The sequence below is a fragment of the Carcharhinus amblyrhynchos genome, chromosome 7 (assembly GCF_965287045.1).
Source record: "Carcharhinus amblyrhynchos chromosome 7, sCarAmb.v2.hapA, whole genome shotgun sequence".
Classification (NCBI taxonomy): Eukaryota; Metazoa; Chordata; class Chondrichthyes; order Carcharhiniformes; family Carcharhinidae; genus Carcharhinus; species Carcharhinus amblyrhynchos.
Genome location: NC_137330.1, coordinates 112,952,498 through 112,972,847, shown reverse-complemented (window position 1 = coordinate 112,972,847; position 20,350 = coordinate 112,952,498). Strand labels below are relative to the sequence as shown.

Here is a 20,350-nt window from a genome sequence, read left to right as displayed (position 1 = left end):
TACGTCTCAATGAGATCTCCCCTCATTCTTCTAAACTCTAACGAGTACAAGCCTAGTTTATTCAGCCTCTCCTCATAGCTCAATCCCCTCAACTCCGGTATCAGCCTAGTAAACCTCCTCTGCACTCCCTCCAGGGCCAAAATATCCTTGCGCAGGTGCGGCGCCCAAAACTGCACACAGTACTCCAGCTGCGGCCTCACCAATGCCCTATACAGCTGCAGCAAGACCTCCCTACTTTTATATTCAATCCCCCTCGCTATGAAGGCCAGCATCCCATTCGCCTTCCTGACCACCTGCTGCACCTGCAAGCTGGGTTTTTGCGACTCATGCACAAGGACCCCGAGGTCCCTCTGCACCGTCGCCTGCTGCAGTTTTTCGCCACGTAAGTAATAGTCCTTCCTACCATTCTTCCTACCAAAGTGGACCACCTCACACTTGCCAACATTAAATTCCATTTGCCATTTCCTGGCCCATTCGCCCAGCCTATCTAGATCCTTCTGCAGACTCTCCACACCCTCCGCACAATTTGCCTTTCCCCCAATCTTGGTGTCATCAGCAAATTTCGACACCCTGCACTCGGTTCCCTCCTCCAGATCATCTATATAAATGGTAAATAGCTGAGGCCCCAGCACCGACCCCTGGGGCACCCCACTAGTCACCAACCGCCAATCCGAATAGCACCCATTGACCCCCACTCTCTGCCTCCTATTTGACAACCAATCCTCTATCCACGCTAACACCCTACCCCCAACTCCATGTCCCCTGACCTTCTGCAATAACCTCTTGTGAGGTACCTTGTCAAACGCCTTCTGAAAATCCAGAAAGACCACATCCACCGGCTCTCCTCTATCCACTGCCCTAGACACATCCTCATAGAACTCCAGTAAATTTGTCAGACACGACTTCCCTTTAATGAAACCGTGTTGCGTCCGCCCTATCAAGCAATTCCCTTCAAGATGCCTCGCAATTTCCTCCTTAATGACGGATTCTAACATTTTACCTACCACAGACGTTAAACTAACTGGCCTATAATTCCCCGCCTTTTGCTTGGCACCCTTCTTAAACAACGGCGTAACATTAGCCGTTTTCCAATCTTCCGGCACTTCCCCGGAATCCAGCGACGTCTGGAAAATAACCACCAAGGCATCCACTATCACCTCCGCCATTTCTTTCAGAACCCTCGGATGCATTCCATCCGGTCCTGGGGACTTGTCCACAATCAGCCCCTCCAGTCTGTCGAGCACCACCTCTCTAGTAACAGTAATGTCATTAAGACCCTCCATTCCTACCACCTTTCCATCGCTAACACCCGGCAAATCATTGATGAAACAGCTGAAAATGGCTGGACCTAGTTCAGTGTCCTGAGGAACTCCCGCAGTGTTGTCCTGGAGCTGAAGTGGCTGACCCTGAACAATCACAACCACCTTACTTTCTGTTAGCTATGAGTGGGTAATAAAGCATACAGTATCCTCGGCTTTATTAATAGAGTACAAGATCAAGGAGCTGTGTTGAACTCATATAATACACAAGTTGGGCCTCAGCTGGAGTACTGCATCCAGTTCTAGGCATTCCATTTAGGGAAGGATGTGAAGGCGGTGCAGAATGCAAAAATGGTTCAAGAGAATGGTTCCAAGGGTGAGGAACTTAACTTACAAAGATGGATTGGACAAATTAGAACTATTTTCTTTGGAGAAAAGAAAACTGAGAGGAGATCTGATAGAGATATTCAAATTTATGAGGGCCTGGATGGAGTAGATAGGGAGAAACTTTTCCCACTTGCGAAAGGATCGAGAAGAGAGACTACAGATTTAAAGTAGTTCTAAGAAAATGCAAAAATGACATGAGGAAGAACTTCCTCACACAGAATTAAGGTCTGGAATGCACTGCTTGAGAATGTGGGGGAGGCAGATTCAACTGAAATATTCAAAAAGAAATTAGTCCCTTATCTGCAAAGGAATAGCACTATATGAATTACCCAAAGAGCCAGTGAAGAAAAGATGGGACAAATGGCCTCTTGCACTGCAACAAGACTGTGATTCTGATTGCACAATCTAAGCTATTAAGGGAATGCTGCACTCTTGGAGACGTTGTCTTTAACAAAATGAGCTACAACATGGCCTCATTTGCCTATGATGTGGAGATGTTGGCATTGGATTGGGGTAAACACAGTAAGAAGTCTCACAACACTAGGTTAAAATCCAACAGGTTTATTTGGTAGCTAGTGACGTTTGCTACCAAATAAACCTGTTGGACTTTAACTGGTGTTGTGAGACTTCTTAACTCATTTACCTATTCAGGGAGATATAAAAGATTTTAAGGCATCATTTGAAAATGACCATGCAGCTCTTCTGGTCAACATTTCTCCCTCAGATGAACCCCTAAGAAGAGATTAAGTAGTCATTTATCTGATTGCCAGAACTGACCTGCACAAATTTGATACTGTGTTTTTATATACAACAACAGTAACTACACTTAAAAATTATTAACTGGATGAGAAATGATCTGGGACATCCCAAGAATGTGACAGGCACTATAAAAATATAAGTTATTTAATATGCTTATTACTTTCCCATGTAACAGTGAGTGCACAAAGGAACAGAAAGTGAACGTTTGCAATTGTGTCTGTCCAATAGATTCAGAGAAATGTAAATAAATCACACACTGTGCTTGGCAGTCTGGACTTTTAACTATGCCTTACGTTTTTGGTTATTAGGCTTGACTTGTTGTTAGCAGCCGAGCTTAAAAATTAAAATGCTCCACCTTTTGATGGAAATACAAGTGCAGACATGACCTCATCACTGGCCAAATGTACTACAGGTAATTACAGACATGACTTCAGCTAATAATGTGTGCAATACAGCTTAACCGCTTGGAAAGAAAAAACATTGTTGTTCCATAGTACATGTTGCATCATTTGTATTGCAAGTCAAATGATCAATCATCCTCATAGTTACACCTCTTCTGATGTCCTGCAGACATTGTTACATCAAAGGAATCCAACAGAAAAAAACATTACATGCCTGTAAGTACATCATATCTAAATAAACTTTTGAGATCATCAATCATGTTCCGTACATCACATGAAAGCTTAATGAGCTCCTGCAAATTTATTTCAAGAAATCATCTTGTAATTGTGTAATCCTGCCTCACCCCAGATACCCTAATCTCAGTATGTGCCAGTGCCAGTGTGGAGCTGTCCAGAAGAGTAACCACTAAGACAGTCCTAAACTAAAAGCAAAATATTGTGGATGCTGGAATCTGAAACAAGAATATGCTGGAAAAACTCAGCAGGTCTGGCAGCATCAGTGGTGAGAGAAAATAATGTTTCGAGTTCACATGACTCTTCTTTGAAGAAGAGTGGTTAGGGACTCAAAATGTTTACCTCATTTTCTCACTGTATAGATGCTGCCAGACCTGCTGAGTTTTTTCAGCACTTTTTGTTTTTGCTCCAGGAAGACAACCCTCTTTGGCACCGTCTGGCACTTTAATGGCCTGGCTCAGACAGAACAGATCGAACATACAATTACGGACACCAACCCTCTCTGCCCCAAAATAATTAACTTTAGTAAAGAAAGTAATAATGCTTCGAAGAAAAAGCTGATTCACTGTTAAAGAATAGATAACTAAATAAATCCTTTTCAGCTTCTGAAATATATTGCGCTGTTGATGTCATTTTGGAAGTTTGGTCTCTGGTCCTCAGCAGTTTATCAAGAATAGCAGGGATGGGACACAAGGGAAACAAATTGAAAGCCACTTTTTATTTGACGACTGAACATTGATATAAACAGCACGACAGAACTCAGCCACCGGGCACTGTCAAGGGTGCAAGCCAATTGGAATGGGGGCCGCTGCACACCCTGCAATGTGGTCGGTGCGGGGTGGGGGGAGAGGGGTCTTCTGCCACTCTGCAGTTGCAACTAGTGGTGGGAAGGAGAAGGGTTTATAAAATCAGTTTGGGTGGGATGGAGGGATCACGATTGGTAGCTGGGGAGGGAGAAGGCTGGCTTTAGGCCATGGAGGCAGAGGCTGAGTGACAGATCTCTCTGCTCTCGGAGCAGAGGGAGCAGTGCATCCACAATGGCACTCTCTGCTGCTCTCAGCCACGTTTGGATGGCTTAAGCATCCATCATAATTGGTGAGAAAATTACGATTCTCACCAATTTTCACAGATGCACCATAGAAAGCATTCTTTCTGGTTGTTTCACAGCTTAGTATGGCCCAAGACTGCAAAAAAACTACAAAAGGTCATGAATGTAGCCCAGTCCATCATGCAAACCAGCCTCTCATCCATTGACTCTGTCTACATTTTCTGCTGCCTCAGAAAAGCGGCCAGCATAACTAAGGTCCCCTTGCACTAGGAAGTGTACCTCTTGCCAAACTGTTTTAGTACAGTTACAACATTGTGCCATTACATTTTGCACTCTATGAATGGTATACTTTGTATAATGTGCAATAAATAGTAATTTTCATTGTATACTAATACATGTGACAATAATAAATCAAATCATAGAAAGTCTGTGGGCAGGTTTTTAGGTGTACTGAACAGCTAGTGTTGTTCATTCACCACAGCATCACAGATCCCCTGCCACTGATTCTATCCCCCACCCTTACTCCATCATTTTGTAATGGTGAACTAGACTGTTCACTACCTCTGTGCATTATCTGACCCAAGCTGACCTTCAACCTGATGTCCCCTCCATCACCGGGATGACCTACTTCCATCTCCATAATAAACCCCATCTACCCCCATCCCCCTCAGTTGCTCTGCTGATGCAGCTGCCAATGCTCTACTGGAAGGCTTCCCATTTACCATCCTCCATAAACTCTGACTCATTCAAAACACTGCTGCCCGTAGACTCAAGTCCCATTCACCACCACCCTTGTGTTCACTGATCAATAATGGTTTCTGGTTTCAAATATTCTTGATCATAAAATTCTCATCCTTATGTTTTAATCTGAAAAAAAGGCCTTGCTCCTCCTCTTCTTTGCAACTTCCTCCAGTTCTAAATGCTTTGGGTCTAACTCGCTGGGGTCTTTTAAAAGACTTCTGGATGAGTATACGGGATCTAATGGGGTTGGGAGTTACAGATAGTTCTATGGCTTGTTAGGTATAGATGTGATCGGCGCAACTTGTGGGCCGAAGGGCCTGTTTGTGCTGTAGTGTTCTATGTTCTATAGAATAAGTACCTCACTGACCAAGCTTTTGTCTCCTGTCCTAATATTGCCTTATCTTGCACAGTGTCAGATCATGTTTAATAATGCTCCAATGAAGCACCGTGGAGTGGTTCAAGTCCAATGTGTTCTAAAGATGAAACTCACTCTTAATCTTTGTTAATCGGCAGCTTTCTTACCAGGCAATGTTAAGCTAAAGCATAAACTGGAGATCCCTCTCTGTTAACTGTGATTGCCACCAACCCTGCCACGTCACTAGTCTGTCAAGGAAGGGTGTCGAATTCCCTCCTTATAAGGCCTTACACAGACTTCAAGCACAAGCCAGGACTTGGTGTATCTACTTCAAATATGATGTTCTATTTAATATTACTTTAACCCTGATTAATTCTATAGATAAGAAAGGTGCAGAATGGATTCAGTAGCTGAAATAATCTTTTTTGAAAACGGGCTCTGTTCATTATCTGGGCTGTGTACAAAGTCTTACCAGATGTCAGTGCAAGTAAAAATGCACTTTAAAATGTCAGGTGACAGCTTCTTTATCAAAGTAATAAGAAACAGAGGGGCTAAAATTATCACTCACTTTGATGAAGGCAACATCATGGAATCATACAGCAGGGCAGAACAACATTCAGTCCATCATTCATGAGATGTGGACATCACTGGCTGGTCCAGCTTTTGTCGCTCATCCTTCATTGTTCTTGGACTGAATAGCTTGTTAGATCATGTTAAGGGCCATTTAAGAGTCTTTGGATCTGGAGTAACATGCAAATCAGACCAGGTAACGACAGAAGTTTTCCTTCCTTAAAAGGACATTAGTGAACCAGATGGGTTTTTATGACCATCAACAATGGGTTTATTATTATCAAGAGTTTAATTTTAGACTTTTATTGAATTTAAATATCACCATCTGCTGTGGTGGGATTTGAACCTGGGCACCCAGGACATTAACCAAAACAGAAAATGCTGGAAAATCTCAGCAGGTCTGGCAGCATCTGTAAGCACAGTAAGAAGTCTCACAACATCACTGTGTTTACCCCAGTCCAACGCCGGCATCTCTACATCATGACTACAGCATCTGTAAGACCAGAAGACATAGGAGCAGAATTAGGCCACTCGACCCATCGTGTCTGCTCCACCATTCAATCATGGCTGATATTTTTGTCATCCCCATTCTCCTGCCTTTTCCCCATAACCCCTGATCGCCTTATTAAGCAAGAACCTATCTAATTCTGTCTTAAAGACACTCAATGACCTGGCCTCCACAATCTTCTGCAGCAAAGTTCCTCAGATTCACCACTGTCTGGCTCAAGGAATTACTCCTCATCTCTGTTTTAAAGAATCATCCCTTTCGCCTGAGGTGGTCCCTCAGGAGAGGAAAGGGGAGAAAAGGGCTGACATTTCGAGTTGAGATGATACTTTGCCAAAGCTGCTCTTTTTCCTCCTTACAGATATTACCAGACCTGGGAGGTTTCCCAGCATTTTCTCTTTTGGTTTCAGATTCCGGCACCTGAAGTAATTTGAACCAGGGCATTATCCTGGTTCTCTGGATAACTAATCCAGTGACAATACACTATGCTACAACCTCCCCAGTGGCAGTAGTAATTCAGCCAGTTCCCTGTCCCCAACATCCTTTATTGTGCACCAAAGGAGAAGGTCAGTCCCATGGCTAACAGTCAGGGAGTCTTCACCTCGTGATCTACAACTCCAGTCCGGGGAAAGTTAGAGGCTTAAAAACCCCCGATCTGCTTCCTGTGAAGGTAGCTCATGCTCCATTAAGCCCACGGGGGGTTGATCTGTCGATGATCCCCCGTCATAACACTTTCTCCACAACCCAGGCCACAACTTTGTCCTAATGAATATGGATCCAAGTCCCTTTTGAAAATTACTGTTGAATCTGCTTCCTTTTTGGCTGTACATTCCAGATCATAAAATCTTGCTGTGTAAAAAAAATCATAAGACACAGGAGCAGAAGCAGGCCATTTGGCCCATTGAATCTGCTCCACCATTCAATGAGATCATGACTGATCTGACATGATAATGGACTCTATTCATTATCTGGGCACACCACAATATCTTACCAGATATCAGTGTAAGTCATTTCCTCCCAGGCTTTCTTTTGTCAACTCGTGTAACTTTAATCCCCCTGAAGAAGTTAATTAAGCTTTTCAGAGATATAGATAGAAAGAACATTGACAAAGTGAAAAGACAGGCTTACGCCATGATTGCAGACCAATGTCTGATGAAGGATATGCATCTCAAACAGTTAATTTGTCTGTTACATTTCCCCCCCGACCCCCCCACCGACAAATATCCAAATATGTTCAGACTTTCTGTAAAGGGGGAATGATGGTATTGGAATCCTGACACTCCATTAAGTGGGGCAAACTATGTACTACTGGGATATGTCCAGATTTTGTGAACGCACAGCATATTCAACATATGAAGTCATATCTTCACTATCTGACCACAAACAGATCTCAACAGATAATAACAAAATCCAAATTACTGAGTCAATCACTATAATATAAACCATTCCTTCCATTATGTACCGAGTATGTGGATGATCCAGTTTTCATTATAAGTAAGGTTTCTCATTTTCATGTTTGTTGACTTTCTTAAAATTGACTTTAAAATCATTCCTAACCAGATTTTCATTGATTAACTCACTAATTCTCCAATATTCAAAGATTTCTCCACAGAAATCTGTATCTATCTTTTGTACTGCTGTAATGTCATAACTTTCCATTCAACTAATCAGATCTAAAAGAGAAGCCACTGGCCCTACAACCAGTCACCAGAAAGAAGGGGGATTAAGATGTTGGCTCTGACTAAGAAACACTCTTCCTGGTGCAGGCAGATTGACCAATGCTGCTACTGTCACCTGCTGCAGTGTGGAATGACTCCACGACATAAAAAGTGAAAGCCACATGCACGTTTAGAGCCACTGGCAAAGATGGTGTTGATCTGCCATTGGTGCTCCAGAAAATGACATGACTCTCTGGTTGCCTGCCTAGAAAAGTACAGCCTCTTCTCATATTCTTGTGCTGAGGGACCCATTCAAGCTTGGGGCCATTGCTGCCAAGACGCAATGGGGAAAGGCCTCTATGTAAGACCTTTCAGCCAATGTAAACTGAGGGGCTGGTATCTGGGTAAAACCCTGTGAGCTAAGTGTTTAATTCTAACTTCATTGAATTAATAATCAAAACTTTGAAAAGAATTGTACTCCCTGTGATGAAAATATTGAACATAGAACATAGAACATTACAGCGCAGAACAGGCCCTTCGGCCCACGATGTTGCACCGACCAGTTACAAAACAATGACCCACTAACCTAAACCAATCCCTTCTCGTCCATAAACCTATCCACGGATCTCTTAAACGCCCCCAAACTAGGCGCATTTACAACTGCAGCAGGCAGGGCATTCCAATCCCTCACCACCCTCTGGGTAAAGAACCTACCCCTGACATCCGTCCTATAACTACCACCCCTTAATTTAAAGCCATGCCCCCTCGTGCTAGATTTCTCCATCAGAGGAAAAAGGCTATTACTATCCACCCTATCTAAACCTCTAATCATCTTATATGTTTCAATAAGATCCCCTCTTAGCCGCCTTCTTTCCAGCGAAAACAACCCCAAATTCCTCAGCCTCTCCTCATAGGACCTCCCCTCCATACCAGGCAACATCCTGGTAAACCTCCTCTGCACCCTCTCCAAAGCCTCCACATCCTTCCTGTAATGTGGGGACCAGAACTGCACACAGTACTCCAAGTGCGGCCGCACCAGAGTTGTGTACAGTTGCAACATGACGCTGCGACTCCTAAATTCAATCCCCCTACCAATAAACGCCAAGACACCGTATGCCTTCTTAACAACCTTATCTACTTGACTCCCAACTTTCAGGGATCTATGTACACATACACCTAGATCCCTCTGCTCATCCACACTATTCAAAGTCCTCCCGTTAGCCCTATACTCGACACATCTGTTATTCCTACCAAAGTGAATTACCTCACACTTCTCCGCATTAAACTCCATCCGCCACCTCTCGGCCCAGCTCTGCAACCTAAGTCTTCCTGCAAACTATGACACCCTTCATCACTATCTACCACACCTCCGACTTTGGTGTCATCAGCAAACTTACTAATCCACCCAACTATACCCTCATCCAGATCATTAATAAAAATTACAAACAGCAGTGGCCCCAAAACAGATCCCTGAGGCACACCACTCGAAACCGAACTCCATGATGAATATTTACCATCAACCACCACCCTCTGTCTCCTATCCGCTAGCCAATTCCTGATCCAATTCCCTAGATCACCCCCAATCCCATACATCTGCATTTTCTGCAGAAGCCTACCATGGTGAACCTTATCAAACGCCTTACTAAAATCCATATATACCACGTCCACTGCCTTACCCCCACCCACCTCTTTAGTCACTTTCTCAAAAAACTCAATAAGGTTAGTAAGGCACGACCTACCCGCCACAAAACCATGCTGACTATCTCCAATCAATTCTTTACTCTCCAAATAACTATAAATCCTATCCCGAATAATTTTTTCTAAAACCTTGCCCACAACAGAAGTGAGACTCACCGGTCTATAATTCCCGGGGAAGTCTCTGTTCCCCTTCTTAAACAATGGGACAACATTCGCTAACCTCCAATCTTCCGGTACTATACCAGAGGCCAACGACGACCTGAAGATCAGAGCCAGAGGCTCTGCAATCACTTCTCTTGCCTCCCAGAGAATCCTGGGGTAAATCCCATCCGGACCAGGGGACTTATCTATTTTCAGACCCTCCAGAATATCTAGCACATCCTCCTTATCAACTGCAACACTGTCAATTCTACTCCCCTGCAATCCAGTGTCCTCCTCAGCTATATCCATGTCCCCTTGCGTGAACACCGAAGAGAAATATTGGTTCAATGCCTCTCCAATCTCCTCCGGTTCCACACATAACTTCCCTCTGCTGTCTATAACTGGCCCTAATCTTGCCCTAACCAACCTTCTGTTCTTAACATACCTATAGAACGCCTTAGGATTCTCCTTAATCCTATCAGCCAAAGTCTTCTTATGTCCTCTTTTAGCCCTTCTTAGCTCACTCTTCAACTCCCTCCTAGCCAATCGAAAGTTTTCTAGTGCACTACCCGAGCCCTCACGTCTCATCCGAACATAAGCCTCCTTTTTCCTCTTAACCAACGAAAAAACTTTTTTGGTGCACCACGGTTCCCTAGCCCTACCAATTCCTCCTTGCCTGACAGGGACATACCTATCACGGACTCGCAGTAGCTGCTCCTTGAAAAAACTCCACATTTCAGACGTTCCCAGTCCCTGTAATCTCCTAGTCCAACCTATGCTTCCTAATTCTCTCCTAATAGCCTCATAATTACCCTTCCCCCAGCTAAAACCACTAGCCCGAGGTTCATTCCTATCCCTTTCCATCACTAAGGTGAACGTAACCGAATTGTGGTCACTATCACCAAAATGCACACCAACTTCCATGTCTAGCACCTGGTCTGGCTCATTTCCCAGCACCAAATCCAATATAGCCTCACCTCTAGTTGGCCTATCTACATACTGAGTCAAAAAATCTTCCTGCACGCTTTGTACAAAAACTGACCCCTCTAACGAGCTAGAGCTATAACAATTCCAATCAATATTAATAAAGTTAAAATCCCCCATTACAATTACCCTATTACTTTCACTCCTAACCAGGATCGTCTCCGCAATCCTTTCCTCAACCTCTCTAGAACTTTTAGGAGGTCTATAAAAGACTCCCAACAGGGTGACCTCTCCTCTCCTATTTCTAATCTCCGCCCATACTACCTCAACAGACAAGTCCTCATCAAACTTCCTCTCTGACACTGTGATACAATCCCTGACCAATAAAGCTACCCCTCCCCCCCCCCCACCTCCTTCTCTACTCCGACTAAAACATTTGAACCCCGGGACCTGCAGCAACCAGTCCTGCCCCTGCTCTATCCATGTCTCTGAAATGGCCACAACATCGAAGTCCCAGGTACTGATCCACGCTGCAAGTTCATCCACTTTATTGCGAATACTCCTCGCATTAAAGTATACGCATTTCAAACCCTGCTCCACCCCACCCCTGCGATGCTGTGCATTGCAGTCCCCATCTATGCCCCCCTCACTTTCAACCCCTCTACTCAGGATCCCACCCCCCCTCCGAATCAGTTTAAACCTAACTGGATAGCCTTAGCAAATTTACCCCCCCAGGATATTGGTCCCCCTCTGATTCAGGTGCAGACCATCCCTCATATAGAGGTCCCACCTTCCCCAGAATGAGCCCCAATTGCTCAAGTACCTGAACCCCTCCCTCCTGCACCAACCCCTCAGCCACGAGTTCAAACTTTCCCTCTCTCTATTCCTCTCTAAACTATCCCGTGGCACAGGCAAGAGTCCGGAGATAACCACTCTATCAGACTTGGCCTTTAGCTTCCACCCCAACTCCATAAATCTCTGCTTAATATCCCCTTCCCTTAACCTCCCTATGTCATGTGTCCCCACATGAACTATAACTTGGGGTTGTTCTCCCTCTCCCCTAAGAGTCCTGAATACCCTTTCCGATACATCCCGGACCCCAGCCCCTGGTAGGCAACACACCAGCCCTGTGTCCCTGCCTTTACTTCCAACTCTCTTATCTGTCCCTTTAACTGTGGAGTCCCCAATCACGAGGCCCAATCTTTTGCATCCCCTAACCACCTGAGCTTTTACAATAGGCTCACCCCCAGAGACCTGCTCCCTTTGGCTATCCCCAGTTGATTCCTCCTCAACTGTAGCCTCCAGGACCGAAAACCTATTTTGGAGGGGAACAGCCCCAGGGGATTGTCCCCCCACCTCCTTCTTTCCCCCATACTGAAGTATATGTAATGTTCTCATCACTGAATTGAAGCAACTCAGAGTGCATCTTGATCGCTGGAGAAATTGGGTAAAATCATTGAACTTTACTGTCATAACAATTTGAAATGCTTTGTAATGTGTCTTTCAGATTTTATAGGAACAAAATATATTTTTGCAAAAGAATAATCTATTCCATTATTCTCCTCATTGAATGTATGAAGTTCAAGTTCATCCTAATGGAAGAAGGCCTCATGCAATTTCTCCTCCCTTCCTCTGCATCTATAGGTCTGGAAAATTCTAGTTTCCCTCATCTTAATCACCAAATCCACGATGCCATCAAGAAGCTTTTCCAATCACGTCAAAATTTCACTGTAGATTCAGCCAGGTCAGAAATATTACCCAATCCCCAGGTCTGAAATTTGGTGGAAGGATAAAATCTTGTCCTTCATGGCAGCATGGGCCTGATTTCATGACCCCTTTCTCACTTGCATATTGTCTTGGGAACCCCCCATTATGCTATTACATATAAATTATAGGCTGCATAGGGGAATTAAGCTCCAAACCTTCATTTTAATCATTAGTCATGAATTGTATCGGGCACCAGCAACATATAGGCCCTCTCCCTTTCAGTTTCAATCCTAACTAATTCTCAGGACAAAATAAGCTGCCTAGGTCCCATACATACAATGCTTCCTGAAGAACTAATTTGGATAAAGTAATACATTCTTCCTGCAGATGCTGTGCTTTCAGGAAGTGCGAGTAACTCAGTAAAATATGTATGGAAATATAGACTCACAATATGTGCGGTTGCAGACTAATAGGTCTCAAAATTTGTGTGAATACTTACCTACAAGTACAGTAGTTTTAAGCCAATGTGTTACTGAGCAACACAGCAAAGAGGTTACAGGTCTCATTCTAAAACTATGTTAGGTTCACTAATCTCAGTTGAGTATCCTTGAGTGCCTTTAAGACAGAGACAGATAGGTTTTTGATCAATAAAGGGAGAAGCAGGAGAATGGGGATGAGAATTGTATCAGCCATGACTGAATGGCACAGCAAATTCCATAGGCTGAATGGCTTAATTCTGCTTCCATATCTTTTGGTCAATTTGGGGAGTAATAAGGAAAATCCAATTGACAAAACACAGAGACTCATGTGTTAAGGTGACAGGACTGAACTGGACAACTACGGAGGATAGTGTGGATGATACTGTCACAACTGTAGAATAGCTAATGAAGAACACTGCGCCACATTCACATTTCAGTTAAGGTTATTTCAGACCTGTGACAGGGACAGAAACACGGTTAAAGAGATACAAACATACAATTGTAGGAAAGGTATACATAGTTTCAGAAGACACATACACAAACTTGAGAGGAATAGTAGTTTGCAGATGATTAAACAGTTTAAAAGCACAGAGGGTTCAAAGCTGGATTTGTTGAAGAGTGTTGACAGCAGATTTGTAAGGTAGAGAATCTGAAAAACAGGGAACCATTTACAACATCAGGGAGCATAGGGACCAGGAAGGGAAACTGGGTGGTTACTAGTATACTCTTAATGGGATCAAGAGGTGGCTTCTATAAATATGATAAGTAATGAGGAAATCAGACAGAAACTGGAAGAAAGATGTACATTCAGTGCTATGGCAGGGAAGGAACTGGTATAGCAGGGGGGTGTGGAGATGGGTTGATAGCGATTTAAGGCAAGGGAAAGCAGCTTAATTGATTGTCTCAAACACAGTGTCAAAGTCGTCCATGAGTTTCCTCACAATTGTTGGTGAAGATGGAGGGAGTATGGGAGAAGGCTTTTAAACTAGGCCGTTAGTAGTGTGAACAAAAAGCCAAGTTTCTGTTGGCTCACCAGGTTGACCCTGCAGTCATGTGTAGCTTTGGCAGAGGACAAACTTGTCTCAAAAGTGCTTGATGTGTTCAGTCAGATCTAGTGATGGATGGCTAAACCAGTTGTGTGCCAAGCATTGAACATGTCTGCATCTCTTGGGCTTAAGGAGTGAAAAGAGAGGACATATCTGGGAATTAGCCAAATAGGAGAGAGCAAAGGCATTTCATTCTTTTCTACCAACACCAATGAGCAGAATCATTTTTTCAATAAAAGCAAACAATAAATTAATTTGCAAAGATATTCCAGCTTTAATTAGGATTTTGGTCAACTCCAGATTATTCTTCCCTGTGCAGTTTAACTCCCTCCAACAGTTTATTATTAGAGGATAGAGTGTGAGGAAAGTTGAGAGGAGATATGCGAGTCAAGTTTTTTTTTACACAGAGAATGGTGAATGTCTGAAATGCAATGCCCAGGTTTTGGTGTGGGGCGGGGGGGGGATGCGGTGGTGGTGTGTGTGTGTGTGTGTGTGTGTGTGTGCTGGGAGCAGGTACGATAGCAGCATTTAAGGGGCAACTAGATGAATACATGAATAGCACGGGAATGGAAGGATACGGACTCCGTAAGTGCATATGGTTTTAGTTCAGGTAGGCATCATGATTGGTGCAGGCTTGGAGGGCTGAAGGGCTTATTCCTGTGCTGTACATTTCTTTGTTTGACAGAAACAATCTTCAAGAGATTTATCCCCCATCTGTGTAGAATCTTCAGAAAGTAGAGATCTTTACAGACAGACTTCCGTCCACACAGCAACACAATTACTTAGATCACAGCTGCCTGCATTTTTTCCCCTCAATATAATCAGACTTTAGAAAAGGCATACACAATTTCCCTGTACTGTTTGGAAATATTAAAAGATACAAAAATAGAGATTTATTATTTTCTTATAAGGTATATAACTAACACATTTTTATATGCATATACACACACACAAATATACACCAGAATTACCATGAAATTGATCATTTTTTCCCCCCAATCTCCACATTTGGATGGATCACTGAAAAGCTTTATGTCAACAGATGAAATGTTTGAATAGGCAATGATCAACTGTTACACCACAGACCATTTAAATCATTAATTTAAACAAACACTTGAACAAAATACGTATTGAATGCTCATGTGTGGAGAAGTCCAAAAAAAATTGTCACTAGGGCAGCCAGTACCGTATGTTGAGCATCAAAAACAATATAATTGGAGGCACATTTTACACATGGGTGGTAATTTTGTAGCAACTGTTATTCTTGGCGAAGGGATCCCTATCATGGGAGTAAAGAGGAAATAGCCTGGAACACTTGAGAACCAAGCTTGGATCAGGTATATGCGTGTATCTCGGAGTTCTTGGTGGTGGTCTGGGCATTTGCTACCCAATAAATCAGCCCAGTAAGACAATACTTCTTTTGCTATATCACGTCACGTACAAGCAATCAAGCAGCAAGCCATACATTTTTACAGGTATGCTTCCACCTCATGAAATGGCATGTAGAACTACATCCTGCTTTATTTACAGTTGTCAGCATTATGCTGTAGGCAAGAATTAGGAATCTTGTTGCACAATATTAGTTCCCAAAGAATGAAAGGGTCATTTATCAATCATTAATGTATAGCAGCGGGAACAACGCAGCTGCTGAGTTACACCAACAGCTACATGCAAAGAAAAACCAAGACCTGGGTAAAACTGATCGTCAGTTAGAGGTTGGTGAAATAAAAAGAGGTTCTTCACATATTTATCCTCCACCTATTTTATTAATCTACACACTCAGGGGATAGAAAATGCTGGAAAAATAGTGGACTAAAAATGCACTCTTAATTCATACATTCAAACTCAGAAGCCCAAGGACATTTAGCTAAGTCGTGGGAGGTGGGGACTGAAATGAGCTATGGGGGTGGCGGAAGTTAAGCAGTTCCAATTCCTGTGACATCACGGCAACACTCCTAAGCCTCCTGGCACCACTTAAGAATCTTGAACTGGATAGACATGCCACATGCCTCCTTCATTGGTAATTTCTCCTGAGGAGGCAGGACTTCAATTTACATCCGCAAGGGTCCTGATGCTGAATTTAGACATCCCTGGGTCATATAAAATTAAAAGCCATACAAATTTAGCATCAGGAACAATATCTCACAGACTGAGTGCAGGCCACCTTGCTGTTATATGGTTACATTCTACATCAGGGTACAAAGGGCGCTTATCAGAAATGTCTTAACTTATCTTTTCAGATACTGAGTTATTTGCTGTGCACACTCAACATTGGTCTGTCTTACTTTCAGATTTTCAGCATTTGCAGTTTTTTTTCTTAAAAGAAATGCCTGACCACTCAAATATACAAGCATTGATGTAAATATGGGCAGCATGGTGGCACAGTGGTTAGCACTGCTGCCTCACAGCTTCAGGGACCCAGATTCAATTCCCAGCTTGGGTCACTATCTGTGTGGAGTTTGCATGTCCTCCCCATGTCTGCATCGGTTTCCTCCATGTGTTCTGGTTTCCTCCCACAGTCTGAAAGACGTGCTGATTAGGCACATTAACCCAAACAGACACCAGAGTCTGGTGACGAGGGGAATTTCACAGTAACTAAAGTGCAGTGTTAAGGTACATCTTACATGTAACACTAATAAATAAACTTACTTAAACTTAAATATACAGTTATAAAATATTAGTAATATAAAACATTTAATGCTATTTCATTTGAATGGAGTCCTTAATTCCTCCGAATGTAGCTGGGGAATGCCTCCTTCCTAAGAACACCCATGTGGTAAAAATTAAATGTCAACCACAGATAGCTGCCATTTCTGGTCTCGAACTCCCTTTTCGGACTGATTCGGTTTTGGCCAATTCATTAAGCTCAGAAGGGACAAATGATCTCAGAAATCTCAATTATTTTGGTACTAAATGTAAGTAAATGGTTTGAACTAGGTAATATTTGGGGATTTAGCAGAGAGTGAGTGAATTGCAGAGCTTGAAACATGCAGCTTACAAAATGTAACCTTGTAACAGTAAGATGGTCTGCACTCATCTGTGTGAAATGTTAGCCATGATGTTAAATTTGTATGGCTTTTGACTTTACATGACCCAGGGATATCTAAATTCAGTATAATGCTCCAAGATCCAGTCAAGCTTGAGCAGATAAGAACATTCTTCCACAATTCTCCAAAATGATGCCCTAACCCCACTCCCAGAGGTGGTAATGTTTTCATTTCTGACACCAACCATGCAGATTATTAAAGGGCCAATTTATGCAACTAGCAGAAAGGGCGAGCTTAATCTGTTTAACCTGGGTGCTTTTGAACTTATGCTTCAAGATCAAAGGACAGCGAACTCAGTGCATCATCATGTGCAAAATAAGATATTGCTTCACAGTACCTCGGATTCATTGCAACAGAAGACATCTGTCTCTTTGTAGAACTCAGGATCAAGGTCAGCAATAGCCGGTGCAGGATTGAAGATGGTTTTCACTGAAAAAAAATCATTTTATAAAATGAAAAAGGCATTAAAAAAATAATAAATGTATTTTGAGGATAATGTTTGGGAGATACTACAAGAAAGTAACTCCGGAGAGTGAAATAAGATAATAAACCACAAATGCTGAGATCAATTAGTGAATTCTGAGCCACTATTCTCTTTTTTTATTCATTTATGGTACATGGCCAGCATTTATTGCTCTTCCCTACTTGCCCTTGAGGAGGTGGTGGGTGAGCTGCCTTCTTCAAACGCTGCTGTCCACGTGCTGTGGGTTGACCTACAATGCCATGGAATGCAGCAATTTCCTACAGAACGAAATGTCCACTTTCCTCTCTAGTTTGGGTAGAACATTATCCTCCTTTTCATCCCTCTCCCAAGCAGGAAGTGGAATTGGGAAAGGATGTATACTTTTGAACATGGTAATAGAGGATGCACTTCATTGGAGAGTACGCGGTTTTGTCAGTAAAGAGAGTTAGAGAGTTGTGATATTTGTGATCTCCAAACTGTATAATAAAGTCCAATTTACCTATTGTTCTCAGGATGGTATTACATTTATGCTATGACAGCAAGATTAGAGGAAATGCCTCTATACTGGATTACCAAAGAAAATAGCTACACGTTTTTAAGCACTGCCAGATATCTAGATTCGAGAATAAAAATGTATACCTACTTTTAAATTAAATAGTATGATTCCGTAAGAGTGACAAGGGAGATCACCCCATTGACTTTTCAGCCGACTGAAACTCCAAGCCAATCTCAGAAAATTCAATAAGAATCACAGAACCCCTACAGTGCACAAGGAAGCCATTTGGCCCATTGAGTCTGCACCGACCACAATCCCACCCAGGCCTTATCCCCACAACCCCATGCATTTAACCTAGCTAGACCTCCTGACACTAAGGGGCAATTTAGCATGGCCAATCTACCTAACCCACACATCTTTCGACTGTGAAAACTGGAGCACCTGAGGAAACCTACTCATTCACAGGGAGAATGTCCAAATTCCACACAAACAATGACCCAAGCCGGGAATTGAACCCAGGTTCCTGGCACTGTGAAGCAGCGGTACTAACCACTGTTTGTGACCAGAATTCTTACTCACCTGACGAAGGGGCAAACCCCGCAAAACTAGTGGGTTTACTATCAATAAACTTGTTGGACTTCAACGAAAACAACCCAAACCTATCTAACCTCTCTTCATAACCTAAATGTTCCATCTCAGGCAACATTCTGGTGAATCCCCTCTGCAACCCCACCCCCTCAGTGCAATCATATACTTATGATAATGTGGTGACTAGAACCTCACACAGTACTCTAGTAGTACTCACCAAAGTTCTATACAACTCTAAAATGATTTCCCTGCTTGTGTAATCTGTGTCTCGATTGAAAGTCAACTGTCGCCCATATGCCTTTAGCACCCCCTACGAATATGCCCTTCCGCCTTTAGAGATCTAAGGACAAACGCACCAAGATCCCAAATCAATAAAACCTGACTGCTCTTTCAAAATTTTAGTGGGCTTAATCTCTGAAATCCACGTCTCAAGCAAAACTATTGAAATCTTTTCTCAATTTGTGCACAGATGGAAATTGGGACATTTTAAAGTAAGAACATATAACTAACGTGTAACTAACAAAGCTGTTTTAGTAAAGGGCATGTTAGTATGAGCTCATCATTCGCAAGGCATCACTTTCTTCTGACAATAAAGTTCTCAGTAAGACACTCATACAGAGAAGAGTTTAGCGTTCTGAAACGCCCACTGACCCTCGTATGCAATTTGAGCCAGCAGGTGACCTATGCTTTAACTACAGTTGCACTTCCCTTTCTTGCAGTCATGTTAAAAGCTGCTGTTTGAAAAGACCATCGTTGGCAAAATAATAACAGACTGTAAGCAACACAACCACTCAAATACAGGACAAAATTGCACTCCATTGGATGAGGGGAAGAGATATGGGGCTGTCATACAGCCCCATTCAAACAATCTTGTGCATTGCTTTAAATTTGCATCTGTGGCTTAAGAGAGCAAAAGCTCTTTTAACGCTATGGAAAACAGGTTTCAACTCAACTATATTTCAGACATAATAACAGTTTAATCAACAGAGATAGGCAACTTGTAAGAGCAAACAGAAAACTTAAAGCACAAAATTATTTAAAGGGAAGGAAAGAAGGAAATGGAATTTTTATTCAAAAGTAATCTTCCATTTCATTGAAATACTAAATGACACTTCTAGAGGATATTATTTTGATATATTTTTCAATCCTTTCACAGGATTTGGGCGTCACAGGCTAGGCGAGTATTTGTTGCCCATCACTAATTGTCCTTGAGAAGATGGTGGTGAGCTGCCTTCTTCTACCATATACATAGACGATCTGGAGGAGGGGACCCAGTGTAGGGTAACAAAGTTTGCAGGTGACACAAAAATGAGTGGGAAAGCAAATCGTGTGGAGGATGCGGACATCTGCAGAGAGATTTGGAGTGGGCGAGGATCTGGCAGATGGAGTATAACGTTGGCAAGTGTGAGGTTATCCAATTTGGAAGGAATAATAGTAAAATGGACTATTAGTTAAATGGCGAAAAATTAAAACATGCTACTGTGCAGAGGGACCTGAGGGTCCTTTCGCATGAATCGCAAAAACTCAGTTTGCAGGTGCAGCAGGTGATCAAGAAGGCAAATGGAATGTTGGCCATTATTGCGAGGGGGATGAAGTATAAAAGCAGGGAGGTCTTGCTGCAATTGTACAAGGTACTGGCGAGGCTGCAACTAGAGTAGTGTGTGCAATTTTGGTCCCCTTATTTGCGAAAGGATACACTGGCTTTGGAGGGAGTACAGAGAAGATTCACCGGATTGATTCCGGAGATGAGGGGTTAGCTTATGAGGAGAGGTTGAGTAGACTGAGACTGTAGTTGTTGAACTTCAGAAGGCTGAGGGGAGATCTTATAGATACATATGAGATAA

General features: G+C 42.8%; 1 protein-coding gene and 1 long non-coding RNA gene across 4 annotated transcripts in view; one reads left to right on the top strand and one right to left on the bottom strand.

The window, feature by feature from the left end:
* LOC145345225 (uncharacterized) overlaps positions 1 to 20,350 on the top strand; it is a 790,615-nt gene that overhangs the window by 429,931 nt on the left and 340,334 nt on the right. The window lies entirely within an intron of this gene.
* rbks (ribokinase) overlaps positions 1 to 20,350 on the bottom strand; it is a 161,598-nt gene that overhangs the window by 71,760 nt on the left and 69,488 nt on the right. For all 3 annotated transcript variants that reach the window (XM_080192976.1, XM_080192978.1, XM_080192977.1), the window contains one exon: positions 17,297 to 17,388. In XM_080192976.1, the coding sequence (XP_080049102.1) occupies positions 17,297 to 17,388 (92 nt within the window). The remainder of the gene's footprint in view (positions 1 to 17,296; positions 17,389 to 20,350) is intronic.